Raw genomic sequence first — 16,379 nt, 5'->3', positions numbered from 1 at the left:
AGAAAAGAATCAAATTACATTCAGGGAGAAACAAATAAGAATATCAGCAGATTTTTCAATCCAGACCCTAAAAGCTAGAAGGGTCTGGAACAACATGTACCAAACCCTGAAAGAAAACGGATGCCAACCAAGAATTTTAAACCCAGCAAAACTTACTTTCAGATTTGATGATGAAATAAGATCCTTCCATGATAAACAAAAGCTAAAGGAATTTACAAAAAGAAAGCTGGCATTACAGAACATTCTCAGCAAAATATTCCATGAGGAAGAGATGAAAAGCAACGATGCAAATCAGCAACGGGAGGAACTAGCCTAAAGGAATAGCCAAATAAAGGGGAAAACAAATCATGTCAAAAAACAAAAATGAGTCAAATGACTGGGAATACAAATCATATCACAATAATAACCCTGAATGTTAATGGCCTCAACTCATCAATCAAAAGACATAGACTGGCAGATTGGATTAAAAAGAAAAATCCAACAATATGCTGCCTGCAAGAGACTCATCTCATAGAAAAAGATTCCCATAGACTAAAGATGAAAGGATGGGGAAAAACATATCATGCACACGGACACAGCAAAAAAGCTGGAGTATCCATCCTCATTTCAGATGATGTGGACTTCAAGCCAAAACTAGTCAGAAGGGATAAAGAAGGACATTACATGCTGCTTAAGGGAAGTATATATCAGCAAGACATAACAATCATAAACATCTATGCCCCGAACATTGGCTCATCCATGTACATCAAACAAATCCTTCTCAATTCCAGAAATCAAATAGACCACAACACAATAATACTAGGTGATTTTAACACACCTCTCTCACTGCTGGATAGATCGTCCAAACAAAACTTGAATAAAGAAACCATAGCTCTTAATAACACAATCAACAATTTAGACTTAACCGACTTATATAGAATATACCATTCAACAAAGAATGAACACGCTTTCTTCTCAGCAGCACATGGATCCTTCTCTAAAATAGACCATGTTTTATGACACAAAGCTACTGTTAGCAAATACAAGAAGATAGAGATACTACCTTGTACTCTATCAGATCATAATGGATTGAACTTAGAAATAAATGACAGAATAAAAAACAAACTTCTCCAATACTTGGAGATTAAATAATACACTATTATATGATGAATGGATAACAGAAGACATCAGGAGGGAAATAAGAAAAATTTTAGAAGTAAACGAGAACAAAGACACATCATATCAAAATCTCTGGGACACTATGAAAGCAGTACTTAGAGGAAGATTTTTTTCCTGGGGCGCATTCAACAAAAGAAGTAGAAATCAACAAATAAATGACTTAATACTACAACTCAAAGCCCTAGAAAAAGAAGAGCAGACAAACACCAAAAGTAGTAGAAGACAGGAAATGGTTAACATCAGAGCCGAAATCAACGAAATTGAAACAAAAGAAACAATCAGAAAAATTTACAAAATAAATAGTTGGTTCTTTGAAAAAATAAACAAAATTGATAGACCCTTAGCCACACTAACAAAGAGAAAGAGGGAGAAACTTAAATTACTAAAATTCAGAATGAACAAGGAAATATCACAACAGACATGAGTGAAATACAAAACATAATTAGAAGCTATTTTTGAAAATCTATACTCCAACAAAACAGAAAACCTTGAAGACATCAACAAGTTTCTAGAGACATATGAATTACCTAAACTGAACGAGGAGGACATACACAACTTAAATAAATCAATTTCAAGCAATTCTATTCAAGAAATAGAAGAGGTCATCAAAAGCCTACCAACAAAGAAAAGTCCGAGACCAGATGGGTTCTCAGCCGAGTTCTACAAAACCTTTAAAGAAGAGCTCATTCCAATACTCCTCAAAGTATTCCATGAAATAGAAGAGGAGGGAACCCTCCCAAACTCATTCTATGAAGCCAATATCACCCTGATACCTAAACCAGACAGAGACACATCGAGGAAAGAAAATTTCAGACCAAGATCCTTACTGAACATCAACACAAAAATTCTCAACAAAATTTTAGCAAATCGCATACAAAAATATATTAAAAAGATAGTGCACCACGATCAAGTGGGTTTTATTCCAGGGATGCAAGGTTGGTTCAACATCTGGAAATCAATAAATATCATTCACCATATCAACAGACTAAAAGTTAAGAATCACATGATTATTTCAATAGATGAAGAAAAAGCATTCAATAAAATACAGCATCCCTTCATGTTCAAAACATTAGAAAAAATAGGGATAGTGGGAACATTCCTTAATATTGTAAAGGCCATCTACGCTAAGCCCATGGCCAATATCATTCTAAATGGTGAAAAACTGAAAGCATTCCCCCTAAAAACTGGAACAAGGCAGGGATGTCCTCTTTCACCACTTCTATTCAACATCGTCCTTGAGACTCTAGCCAGAGCAATTAGACAAACCAAAGAAATTAAAGGGATACGAAGTGGAAAAGAAGAACTCAAACTATCCCTGTTTGCTGATGACATGATTATATACTTAGAGGAACCTGGAAATTCCACCAGAAAACTCTTAGAACTCATAAGTGAATTTAGTAAAGTAGCAGGTTACAAGATCAATGCTCATAAATCCAATGCATTTTTATACATAAGTGATGAATCTTCAGAAAGAGAAATTGGGAAAACTACCCCATTCACAATAGCATCGAAAAAATAAAATACTTGGGAATCAATCTCACAAAAGAGGTGAAAGACCTCTACAATGAGAACTACAGAACACTAAAGAAAGAAATTAAAGAAAACCTTAGAAGATGGAAAGATTTCCCATGTTCTTGGATAGGCAGAATTAATATTGTCAAAAAGGCCATACTACCTAAAGTTTTATACAGATTCAATGCAATTCCAATTAAAATCCCAATGACGTACCTTACAGAAATAGAGTAAGCAATTATGAAATTCATCTGGAAGAATAAAAAACCCAGAATAGCTAAAGCAATCCTCAGTAGAAAGAACGAAGCAGGGGGTATTGCAATACCAGATCTTCAACTCTACTACAAAACAACAGTAACAAAAACGGCATGGTATTGGTACCAAAATAGACAGGTAGATCAATGGTACAGAATAGAGGACATGGACACAAACCCAAATAAATACAATTTTCTCATACTAGACAAAGGGGCCAAAAATATGCAATGGAGAAATGATAGCCTCTTCAACAAATGGTGCTGGGAAAATTGGAAAACCATATGCAACAGAATGAAATTAAACCCCTATCTCTCACCCTGCACAAAACTCAACTCAAAATGGATCAAGGACCTCGGAATCAGACCAGAGACCCTGCATCTTATAGAAGAAAATGTAGGTCCAAACCTTCAACTTGTTGGCTTAGGATCAGACTTCCTTAACAGGACTCCCATAGCACAAGATATAAAAGCAAGAATCAACAACTGGGATAGATTCAAACTAAAAAGCTTTCTCTCAGCAAAGGAAATCATCAGTAATGTGGAGAGAGAGCCTACAGAGTGGGAGAAAATCTTTGCCACTCATACTTCAGATAGAGCACTAATCTCCAGAATCTATAAAGAACTCAAAAAGCTCTACACCAAGAATACAAATAATCCAATCAACAAATGGGCTAAGGAAATGAACAGACACTTCACAGAAGAAGATGTACAAGCAATCAACAGATATATGAAGAATGTTCAACATCTCTAGTAATAAGAGAAATGCAAATCAAAACTACCCTAAGATTTCATCTCACCCCAATTAGAATGGCGATTATCAAGAACACAAGCAACAATAGGTGTTGGCGAGGATGTGTGGAAAAAGGTACACTCATACTTTGCTGGTGGGGTTGCAAATTGGTGCAGCCACTCTGGAAAGCAGTATGGAAATTCCTCAGAAAGCTTGGAATGGAACCACCATTTGACCCAGCTATCCCACTCCTTGGCCTATACCCAAAGGACTTAAAATCAGCATACTACAGAGATACAGCCACATCAATGTTCACAGCTGCTCTATTCACCATAGGCAGATTGTGGAACCAACCTAGATGCCCTTCAGTTGATGAATGGATAAAGAAACTGTGGCATGTATATACAATGGAATATTACTCCGCCATGAAGAATGATAAAATTATGGCATTTGCAGGCAAATGGATGAAATTGGAGGATATCATGCTAAGTGAGATAAGCCAATCTCAAAGAAATAAAGGACGAATGATCTCGCTGATAAGTGGATGAGGACATATAATGGGGGGTAGGAGGGTTTAGCGTTAGGGTTAGGGTTAGGGATAAGGAGGGTGGTAAGAATGGAGGAAGGAAGGACTGTATAGAGGGAAAAGAGGGGTGGGAGGGGTTGGGGGAAGGGAAAAAATAATAACAATGAATCAAACAACATTGCCCTATGTAAATTTATGATTACACAAATAATATGCCTTGACTCCATGTACAAATAGAGAAACAACATGTGTCCCACTTGTGTAAATAATAAAAAAAATTATCAGTTTTGAGATTTTGTGATATTCTTGTCAAAGTATAAGTTTGCTGAAATTTAAATAAGCAATATACAAAGCAAATCCTTGAACTTCCATAACTTGTTTCACAGATAGGAAACTGGAACATTAATTTCTATGGGTTACTTAAGGTCATGCTATTTATGAAGTACTTTCAGAAATAAAAATGAAAGTGGTCAAAAGACCAAAAAAAATAAAAAGGGTAAAATATCTGTGAAGTCTAAGATATCACAAAATATTATATTTTCTTTTCAAAATTTCTTGGAAAAAAAGAAGTTCTAAGCTTAGAGTATTTTTTAACCATAGACTGTGTAAAATTACTTTTTAATATAACTAAATTGGTTTTAGTAATCAATTACAGAAGTCATTTCCTAAAGCTTACCAAGTTGGAAAGAGAAATAGCAGGGAAAAAGCTAGAGTGCAAAGTGAAAAGGAGGGAACCAAAAACAATTTGAGAAGGGAGTAATGTCTGTTAGTACAAATGGGTAAAAAGGTGACTTTAGAGAGTCAATTCCCATAGTAATACTATACCTAACAGCTGGCTGTGTTCCCCTGTGATGGAGTTCTGATTCGGGTCTGAAAAACAAACAATTGAAAAGAAAAGAAAAAAATGAATGATCAAAAGAAATAATTTTTTAAAATTCAGCAACAGAAGAAACCAGGGAAACAAAAATAGAAAACTTAAACATTAATGAAAAGATAATAAAAATAGAATGAGCTATTATAAAAAGTGATCATGTTGCTCAAAAAGTTAAACACTGCATTACTAAATGACCTGGTAATTCCACTTTTATGTATACATGCCCCTGTTGCCCGCAAAAAAGTGAAAACAGGAACTCTGATACTTGTATGACAAAGTTTATAGGAGCATTCTTTATAAATCAAAAGGCAGAAAAAACCCAAGTGTCCTCCAACAGATGATGAATAAACAAAATGTGGCATAAACACAGAGTGGAATATTACTCAGCTATAAAAAAAGGAATAGAATTCTGATATATGCTAACACATGAAACTTGCTGAGGGAAGTAAGCCAGACACAAAAAGACAAATATTGCATGATTTCATGTATATGAAATGTTGATGAAAGACAAATTTATAGAGACAGAGGAAGATTAGTATTTAATAGAAGTAGGATAGAATGCAATGAGTGTTATTGCTGCTGTTTGGGATGATGAGAAATTTAGGAAGTAAAATAGTAATGCCTGTACAACACTGTTGATGTAATTAATGCCACTAAACTGTAAATTTAAAAGTGGTCAAAATAGTAAATTTTGTGTTTCTTAATTTTATCACAATCAAAAAGTAAATTTAAAAAATCATCACATAAACTTTACCCTGCAAATTTACACAAAATAGAAGGATGATTCAGGGCCTATGAAGGAGTTACATTTTCTCTTTAATGACTAAAGAATATATTATGATAATAGCTCAAAGTCAAGGCATGAATAAAGCATTCATTATTGCTAGAAGGTATGTTCCAATTTTAAACTAGTTTTAAAAATATTTCAGTAATCTGAAACAAAGCCAGTGGCAATAAACTTGAGTTCCTAATGCAAGAGCTATTGACAATCACCACTTACCAACCAACCACCTGCTTATTTAGAAGACTTGAAAAGCAATAAGGGCTAAACATGGAAAAGACCCTGAGCTCCACCTTCCTCAAAGCTGAAATCTCTTGAGAAACTGAGGATTACATCTGGCTTCCTTGAATGTATCTGAAGGAATACAAATAATTTTAAACTTTAGGGGTCTATGAACAATAGGGAAAAATTAAATCTTTATTACCTTCTAATTGTTTAATATTTTCTACAATTATGTAAACAACAAATTATATTAAAGTACCTGTGATTTCATCAACAGTAAATATTTTTACATCAAAAAATTCAAATAATATTTTCCATGGTTCATGTATATGTTTTATATATAATTTAATTAAATCTAATACTTTAAAATATGCATCCCAAGGCTGAGGATATAGCTCAGTGATAGAGCACTTGCCTAACACGTGAGGCCCCGGGCTTGATCCCCAGCACTGCAAAGTATTACGTAATTAAAATTTGCATTGCATACAAAAAGAAATAATCAGAATAATTAATAAATTCTGTGTTCTGATGTCCACTACAGTATACCTTACAAACTTTCATCAAGAAATAAGATAGGCAGATTTCTAAAACTAAAGTTTTATATGCTATGTGAACATTTAAAAATATAATCTCAGAGGATTTTCTTCCTTAATTTGGTTTTGAAAAAGAGGAATTCCAAATTTTCTACTATAGGACACTTCCCCAAACACACATGACTTTCCAGTTTTTATTTTAAACTCATCTTCTTATCTCAATAAAAAGTATTGGCTGTTTTTTCACATAAGACTATGTAGTAAAAACAATTCTATAGTGAGCTGATGTATTAGATTCTCTCCCTTCCCATCCTCTGGTAGGGGTAAAAACTAGGCAGGTGTATAGGTGGATGCAAAGAAAAGCAGAGAAAAGAATCACAGAATTTTAGAAATGAAAGAACTTTGGTCATCACCTAGATTTACTTAGTGACTCCAGAGGAAAAGCTGGAGTGGGGTATCATTTATTTTTCCTGTTAAAATTCTACCAACACCCCCTTCTCAAGATTTTGATTCCCAGTTATCAGTTAATGGGAATATTTTGTATCTCTTACATGTGCTGGGACAGAAAATGTTGAAAACTTTCTCTAATATTTTTATATTTTTAATTGATAAAATTATTGCTTGGGTTAATGAGTTGACAGACACATTCATAGTACCCAACCCCCCGCTTGGCAGTGCTGTGGATTGAATGTAGGGTCATGTACATGACAGGAAAATGCGCTAACACTGAGCTACAACCTAGCCTAAGATACTATGTGGTTCATGGTTCTTGACAGTGTATTCAGTTTTTTATTGTTGTTCTTAAAGTACAACAGCCTAAAACAAGTTATACGGAATTTGTGGAATGTATTATGTGAACACAGAACTCAGGCAGAACAGAATGGTTTTAGGGAGGAAAAAGAAATGACTTTATTAGAAAGAATTAACTCCTTCTATACAATATGCTTGCCTTCTGAGCTATGCATGCATGATGCATGCACATTCTCCAGTCAAGATAGGGCTCTTCCTTTGAACACCCTCCTGCATCTAGGAAGAAACTAGTCCTTTGTGTAGTTCCCTACAAGTTCGACTTGAGTTTTGGTTTTCATTTATTATAATTAAAGGCTTTCTGGGCAATCTTTACTTGATATTTACTTGGTAATTTGAAAACTAATCTCTACAACCCTGAAAATCATTCAATATATATTCTTTTAAAAAGTGGAAATGGCAAATCTGGGAGTAAACAAGCTCAAGAACCCACTAGACTATAACTAGCCATGACTTAACACAATTGGGGCTACTGAGAATGGGATGGTTTTTCTAGTTCTCTTTCAGCTGATTCACTGTAAAGTAAAGGAATGCAACTAAATTTATGGGTGTTGATTCTGTATCCTGCTACTTTGCTGAATTCATTTATGAATTCTAGAAGTTTATTGGTGGAGTTTTTTGGGTCTTCTAACTACAGAATCATGTTGTCAGGCAAACAGATAATTTGAGTTATTTTCCTAATTGTATCCCTTTCATTTCTTTCTTTTGCCTAATTGCTCTGGCTAGTTTCAAGGACTATGTTGAATACAAGTGGTGAAAGTAGGCATCCCTGTCTTGTTCCTGGTTTTTAGAGGGAATGTTTTCAGTTTTTGTCCATTTAGAATGATGTTGGCCTTGGGTTTGTCATATATAGCTTTTACAATGTATGTTCCTTCTGTCCCTAGTTTTTCCAGTGTTCTACATATGAATGGATGCTGTATTTTGTCAAATGCTTTTTTGGCATCTTTTGAGAAAATTATGTGGTTCTTGTCTTTAAGTCTAGTGATGTATTATGTTTATTGATTTCCTTATGTTGAACCAACTATGCATCCCTGAGATGAAACCCACTTGTTCATGGTGCACCATCTTTCTATTCCTTTATCCAAACTCTCCCATTTAGCATTTTTCCTGTCTATGTCACTGGTAAGAAGACACCCAAGTTTGTTTAAGACTGGGAGTGGTCCTAAATATTACTTGACATTACATTTATTTTAATGAAATTATTTCCTGTAATAGGAGCCATGTGCTGATAATCTATTTTTACCCTTTGACAGCCTTCCCAAACTAAGCTACATTTAGGCTATAATATAACCAAGTTATAAACAGAAGCCCCAGATACCCTACAAATCAAAATGGTAATTCCAAAAATAAAAAATAAACAGAAAAAAACATATACCTTTTATTAACATCAGGTAGACAGATGCAATCAGAAAAAAAAAAAACTTAAAATATTTCCTATAACAATAAGGATTTATAGTAGTAGTTTTATAAACAGGCACTTTCTTAATACATTTATCCTGGATAAATGGTAAGGAATAAAGATTTAATTTAGTTTCTTGTCATGCATCTTGGAGAACAGATAAAGAGAAAAATGATTGTGGGTGATACTCAATTACAAAACTACATTTGTGAAGTTTTTCTGAAGGCCTTTATTATTTTTCTCAGATTGCCCACAGGAATAGTTTTGCCAAATTTCCTCTGAGAATCTCTTCACCTACCATTCACAATAGAGAATTTGAAGCAAATTAAAGGTCAGCCTATATCTCGCAGATCAAATTCAGCACAGAAGTCTTGATTAAACACAGTAACTTCATTTAAATAACACTGTCACTGTCAAGTAAGAAACTGACCGAGTGTATAAACATCAATACATTTACAATATTATGCTACCGGCTATATTATCTAGACATACTACAAGTCATTTCAAGGTACCAAACACCTGAAATCACTAATCCTAATGTACTTTTATAATTTTCCAGAGACCAACTTTTTAAAAAACTAAAGCATCATCATCCTAAGAAATCATTTTGACTCAATTAGGCAAAGATGATTAAAGATGAAACCAAAAACAACTGACAGTACACTACTGTCCAATTTACTAGATTCTGCCTGCCTACACTGTAGGTTTTCTAAGTGGGAAAATAAGTTGAAATATGGTAAAATCTTAAAAAAAACAAACAAACCTATATTCTTCATATAACAGATTCTGAACTTACTGCAGTGAAACCAAATAGACCCAAAAAAGTTACATAATATTAATTAGGTTTAAATAAATATAGAAAAATAGTAATTTTAGGCAAAGTAATTAAGTGATAAGATGGAAATGTAAACCAGTGAATAAAAAATTTTATAGGGGCTGGGGAGATGGCTCAGTCGGTAGAGTGCTTGCCTTGTAAGCATAAGGCCCTGGGTTCGATCCCCAGCACGCAAATAAAAAGAAAAATTTTTATAAATCATTAGTTTTTTAAGTTTCTAGCTTACCCCACAGAGTCAAAAGATCCTTACCTGAAATTTTAATATAAGAAGAATATGGTTTTTAAAGGATATACAGAGGATTCAGGATGTAGCTCAGTGGAAGAGTACTTGCCTAACAAGTGCAAGGCCCTGGGTTGAATCCCTAGCACTGCAATTAGAAAAAACAAAAACAAACTACTTAACTACTATGCAAAAAAAAAAAAAAAAAAAAAAAAGAGAAAAATATTTAGCTGGTGTTTATAGTGTAGTCCAAACCATCTGCCATATAAATGATTTGTGTTAACCACAGACAGAATAAATGCTGTAGTAGGCACAGAACCATGAACTATATATATTGTATGGTACATAATGCTTAACACATAAGTGCATATTCCTTAGTATACTAATAGGGATTTAGTGAGAAATGGGATAGGTATGTTAAGTGCTTTGGTTTGCATATTAGTGTGTTCACCTTCAGAGGTGAAATGATTGGGTTATGAGAGCCTTAACCCAAACAGTGAATTAATCCCCTCATAGGGATTAAGTTGGTGGTAACTGTAGGCTGGTAGGGTGTGGCTGGAGAAGGTGGGTCTTTAGGGGTGTGCCTTTGGAGTATATATTTGATGAGCTGAGCTTAGTGTCTCTGCTTTCTGTGTGTGAGCCACTTCCCTCTGCCACACCCTTCTACCATGATGATGTGCTTCACCTCGAGCCCCATGGAATGGAACCATCTGTCTGTGGAGTGAAGACTCTGAAACTGTGAGCCCCCTAAATAAACTTTTCCTCCTTAAAATTGTTCTTATCAGGTCTTTTAATCACAGTAGTGAAAAAATGGACTAAAACAATAAGTAAACTTGGCCAATCAATTTAACAGTTAAGTAGGTTTCTGTGACATATAATTTCTCATACCCTTCAATATGCTAATAGCTGCCTAATTAATCCCCCCAAAGAATATAACATTAAGCATATTCCTAAATGTATCAGAAGAGATAACTCATTTTGCATCAGATACCTTGTGTAACTAGTCTTATGGTACACATTTTGGGAGACATCAAACTAATTAATATCAAGATACTAGAGTTAAAAGTTAACTCCCTAAATCACCGTTTCCATTTCCTCACTCAGTACTATTTCCATTAAAGCAGTTTTTTCCAAATTTGTCTAAGTCAAAACAATCATACAGTATTTGTTATACTACAAATTCCTGGATTATAAAACTAATGCTAATTACTTAATTTCATGGGAGGACCCTCAGATTCTATAGTTTTACCAAGAGACTCCGATAACTACAGCACCTCAGAGATAGTGTGGGTCTGGTTCTAGATAACAGTAATAAAGTGAATATAACAAAGTGACTCAAACAAATTTTTTGGTTTTCCAGTACATATGAAAATTATGCTGTAGTATAGTCTATTAAGTGTATAACAGCATTATGTCCAAAAAACAACATACATACCTTAATAAAAATTGGTTTACTACTAAAACAATGCTAATGGTTTTTGGAGTTGTCTTCTTTTTGCTGGTAGAGGATCTTGTCTCAGTGTTCATGGCTGCTGATAGATCAGGGTGGTGGTTTTTTAAAGTGGAGCTGACTATGGCAATTTTTTTCTTTTCTTTTTTGGTGGCAGTACTGGGTATTAATCCAGGCCCTTGTGCATGTTAAGTAAGCACTCTACCACTAAGATACATTCACCAAACCTTTTATTTTGAAACAGGGTCTTGCTAAGTTGCCAAGGCTGGCCTCAATTTAGCAATCCTTCTACCTCAGTCTCTGGAGTAGGTGGGAGAATAGGTATGTGTCACTATACCTAGCACGATTTTCTTAAAATAAGACGATGATGTTGGCCACAATGGATTCTTCCTTTTATGAAAGATCTCTCTATAGCATGAGATGCTGTTTGATAGCATTTGATCCGCAGAAATTCTTTTCAAGTTGTAGTCAATCCTCTTAAACACTGCCACTGCTTTATCAACTAGGCTTTTGTAATATTCTAAGTTCTTTGTTGTTAATTCAACAATGTTCACAGCATCACAAGTAGATATCATTTCAAGAAACCATTCTTTGCTCATCCATAAAAAGCGACTTCTCATCCATTAACATTTTATCATGAGGTTGTAGCAATTCAGTCACTTTCTCTGATTCTAATTCTAATTCTTGTCTCCTGCTATTTCCATTCACCACATCTGCAATTAATTCCTTACTGAAGTCTTAAATCGCCCAAAATCAAACACAAGAATCAACTACTTCCAAACTCCTGCTACTGCTGATATTTTGGCCTCATATGAATCAGAATTTCTTAATGACACCTAGAACGGTGAATCCTTTCCAGAAGGTTTTCAATTTACTTTGCCAGACCTATCAGAAGAAGCTCTATCTACAGCAAAATATATTTCTTAGAAAGACTCAGGAAATATATTTCTTAGAAAGATTTCAAAGTCAAAGTTACTCCATCTATGGATTTCAGAATGGACGTAGTGTTAAGCAGGCATGAAAACAACTTTCTTTCATTGTCCATCAGAACCCTTAGGTTCTGACAATATCAGGCATATTGTCAATGAGCAGTAATATTTTGAAAAGAAACTTTTTCTGAGCAATTCTCAATAATGGGCTTAAAATACTCAGTAAACCAAGCTGGAAATAGATATGCTGTCATTCAGGCTTTGTTGTTACATCTAGATAGCACAGGTAGGATAGATTTAGTATAATTCTTAGGGGCCCTGAGAATTTTGTAATGGTAATGAACCTTGACTTCATTAGAAGCATTAGCCCCTGAAAAGAGTCAGGCTTTACTATTTATTGTGGCACAATAATACTATGCCACAGAATGAGATGGTAGATACTCATTAAATGGTAAGTATTAAAAAAAAAAAAAAAAACTGAAGTAAGCCATAGAATCATCCTCATTAGAAATAAAAATTGCAGTGCTGCAAGTAATCATGATAAAATTAGCATTCAGGTAATGCCATATTTTCTGGAACTCTTAATGTTTTATACTATAAAAATACAAAAGAATATATTAAAGTAATGTGGTTGAATCCTTGGCACACTGACTTAAAATTATACAGCCATGTGATAACAGTTTGATTCTCAAAAGTCTGGGGGTGGGCATGGGGATCTCATGAAAATCAAAAGGAGATCAACAGAGAAAAGGAAATGAGGTGGGAGGTGGGGAGTGATATTGGTCAATTATTTTGTTATATTGTGTGCATGTATGAATAAGTAACAACAAATTCCATCATTAGATACAACTAAAATGCACTAATAAAAAAATGTGAAAAGGCGGGGGAAGAAGGTATTTCCTGGCCAGGTATGGCGATAGCTTGCCCATAGTGCCAGTTACATGGGAACCTGAGGCAGGAGGATCACTTGAGCGCTGGGGTTCCAGAACAGCCTGGGCAACATAGAGAGGCCCCGTCTCAAAAAAAAAGAAAACAAAAAATGATGTTAATCTAGATGAAGAGTCAAATTCAATGGAAACTAAGAAAAGTGGTAATAATATCTTACATTTAATAATGTTCTACAGTTTTAAAAATGTTTTCACACATCATTTGATTCTCATGATAACCCTGGGACTGTGCAGACAGGAAATGTATAAAGAAGCCAAAGTGAAGTTAGGCTCAATGGTTTGGCCAAGATGTACTGAATGTAAATTTCAAAGACTGGTTTGAAACTGGATTCTAACTCATCTATTACATTATGCTGGCTGTTCATAAAATTTGGGTACAATGATAAATATTAGGAATGTAGGTAACTTAATTATTCAAAGATGAAAAAACAGGTGAAGCACATCACCACAAGGCAGTTAAGAAATTGTTAAAATAAAAGTAGCTATCAAAGTAGCTATCTAGAGATACAGTGACTATAGTCTACACAGTCCCAGGGTTATCATGAGAATCAAATGATGTGTGAAAACATTTTTAGAATTGTAGAATGTTATTAAATGTAAGATATTATACCACTTTTCTTAATTTCCATTGAAACTGCCTGTTCTAGTTCAGAAACGTCACCTACTCAGGTAAGACAGCCCCCAACACAGGACATGGTAAATAAAGGGCAATTTCTGTGGTTATGAAATCCAACAAGGAGTCAGGATGAAAGGATAGAGAAAATTAGGAAGACACAAAGAACATCCATCTATAACAGTAAGTATGCGCGTCTGTTTCAGTGTTTGGAAAAAAAAAAAAAACTTTAGCAACTCAACTACTTGTGTTATCTTAACATGTTGGTTATATCTATAAGAATACAAAGATTCATAAATATTATAAGCTTAACTTCATAAATAGTGCTTGTTAAATTCATTTTATACTAAATATCTCAATAAGTTTTAACTGTGACTTCAGGTTTCAGGATGTGATTCCACCTTTGCACCCCTATCCTGACATTAATCCAGTTATCAGAAAGTTGAAGCTCTTTACAAAAATTATTTGTAACCTCTTTAATTTGAATTTCATTTTTTGGCAGTTGTAGGGAATATTTTACTTTGTGACAAAGTTTCCTTTTTAAAGAAAACCATGAGAATAAATAAGGAAATCCTGGATGGCAGTCTAGAGGGAGGCTGCGTTCCTTGTTGCTCCCCAACGCCGGATTCGAGCAGAGGATATCTGTTTCTCGGTGAGGCAGTTTTTGCTGCTTATTGATCTCCTGCTCTTTACCCCATTTGTCTGCTGTGATCACCTGCCGTCTGCCAGCATATTGACGCCTTTTTTGAGAGCAGATAGCTCACCGTCAGGCGTCTATCATCCGCCATTTGCCTGCCTCTCGCCTGTTGATCGCCTGCGTTACCGCTATCCATCACCCAACACTCGAGGTTCACCTCCCAATCGTCCAACAGCTGCCAGCAGGTTGACCGCAGACTGCCAGTGGAGAACCAGCTGCCTGCTGCTGCCTGGAAGTTCACTGTCACAGTACCTGCAGGTTTGATTACACGTGGCTGCCGCCATTTTGAGACAACAGCCAGGTCCTGTTGAACCCCTGGCCGGACTGACTGAACCACGTCTCCAGGATCCCTCAGCCCCACCGATCACTCCCTGCCTCTGGGGTCCTCACATCAACTGACTGCTCCCTGCCACCAGGACCCCCAGACCAACTGACTGTGCCCTATCACTGGGACCCAAGACCGACTGATTGCACCCGGCCTCCAGGATCCCACAACCACACCAAACACACTGGACCTCCAGGACCCCTGCCGGACCAACTGCATCCTGTCTCCGGGACCTCCAGCTGACCACGTAATCCCTGAGCTGCAGCTCCCCATTTGCCAACACATTTGGAAGCCAGAGCAGCCATCTTGGATAATCCTGGAAGCCATAGCTCCGATCTTCGGGTGGGGCAAATCCCATCCTGCGACGCCTGCTGGAGGCTTGAAGCTCATTCTCAGGTACCTCTCATGCATCAGGCTACTGAACACTGGGAGGTTTCATTACAATATGACTATTATACAGTAGATTTTCTTTTTTCTCCTTTTTTAAAAAAATATTTAAGTTTTTATTTCTTTACGCTTCTTGCTTTCTTTTCCTTCTGTTTACCTGTTCCCTCAGAGTCGCTTTCTCCCTTATTTACATGATGGTATTGTCCCCATAGGGGCTATTTGGTCTAGGATTGCATAGTGTCTGGTTTGGGCACTGCTAATATTGATCTCCCCTTAAAGAAAGGGTTTTGGAAACCTATAGGGCCACTATAAGCCTATAGGGGAAAATCTGCAATACCCCAGATCTGCAGCGCTAGAGGGGAAGATACATGAACAACATGAAAAAACAAGGGAAGAAAATGATCCAAACAAATCTAGATTCTATAGTAATAGAATCCAATGATAGTATGTTAGAAGAAATGTCAGAAAAGGACTTCAGATTATACATGATTAAGATGATTCGCGAAGCAAAGGATGAGATAAGAGAGCAAATGCAGGCAATGAATGATAATACCAATAAGCTGAAAGAGCACCTGCAGGAAGTAAAAGATCATTTCAAAAAAGAGCTAGAGATTCTCAAAAAAAAAAAAAAAAAAAAAAAAAAAAAACGGAAATCCTTGAAATGAAGGAAAAAATAAACCAAATAAAAAACTCAATGGAAAGCATCACCAACAGACTAGACCACTTGGAAGACAGAACCTCAGACAAAGAAGACAAGATATTTAATCTTGAAAATAAAGTCGCCCAAACAGAGAAGATGCTAAGAAATCATGAACAGAATCTCCAAGAACTATGGGACATCATGAAAAGACCAAATTTAAGAATTATTGGGATTGAGGAAGGCACAGAGATACAAACCAAAGGAATGAACAGCCTATTCAATGAAATAATAACAGAAAATTTCCCAAACCTGAAGAATGAAATGGAAAATCAAATACAAGAGGCTTACAGAACACCAAATGCACAGAATCACAACAGATCCACACCAAGGCATATTATGATGAAAATGCCTAACATTCAAAATAAAGATAGGATTTTGAAGGCCGCGAGAGAAAAGCATCAGATTACATATAGGGGGAGACCAATTCGGATAGCAGCCGACTTCTCAACCCAGACTCTAAAAGCTAGAAGGGCCTAGACC

General features: G+C 35.6%; 1 protein-coding gene across 4 annotated transcripts in view; it reads right to left on the bottom strand.

Annotated features, from left to right (window-relative positions):
• The window catches only part of SLC12A6 (solute carrier family 12 member 6), a 101,129-nt gene that overhangs the window by 46,558 nt on the left and 38,192 nt on the right, over positions 1-16,379 (bottom strand). For 2 of the 4 annotated variants that reach the window (XM_079126352.1, XM_079126354.1), the window contains one exon: positions 5,006-5,050. The exons of the other annotated variants lie outside the window; for them this stretch is intronic. In XM_079126352.1, the coding sequence (XP_078982478.1) occupies positions 5,006-5,050 (45 nt within the window). The remainder of the gene's footprint in view (positions 1-5,005; positions 5,051-16,379) is intronic. 4 annotated transcript variants of the gene reach the window in all.

Source organism: Sciurus vulgaris (genome assembly GCF_902686455.1).
Source record: "Sciurus vulgaris genome assembly, chromosome: 2".
Taxonomy (NCBI): Eukaryota; Metazoa; Chordata; class Mammalia; order Rodentia; family Sciuridae; genus Sciurus; species Sciurus vulgaris.
The sequence above is the reverse complement of the archived record's forward strand: the minus strand, read 5'-3'. Positions and strand labels throughout refer to the sequence as shown.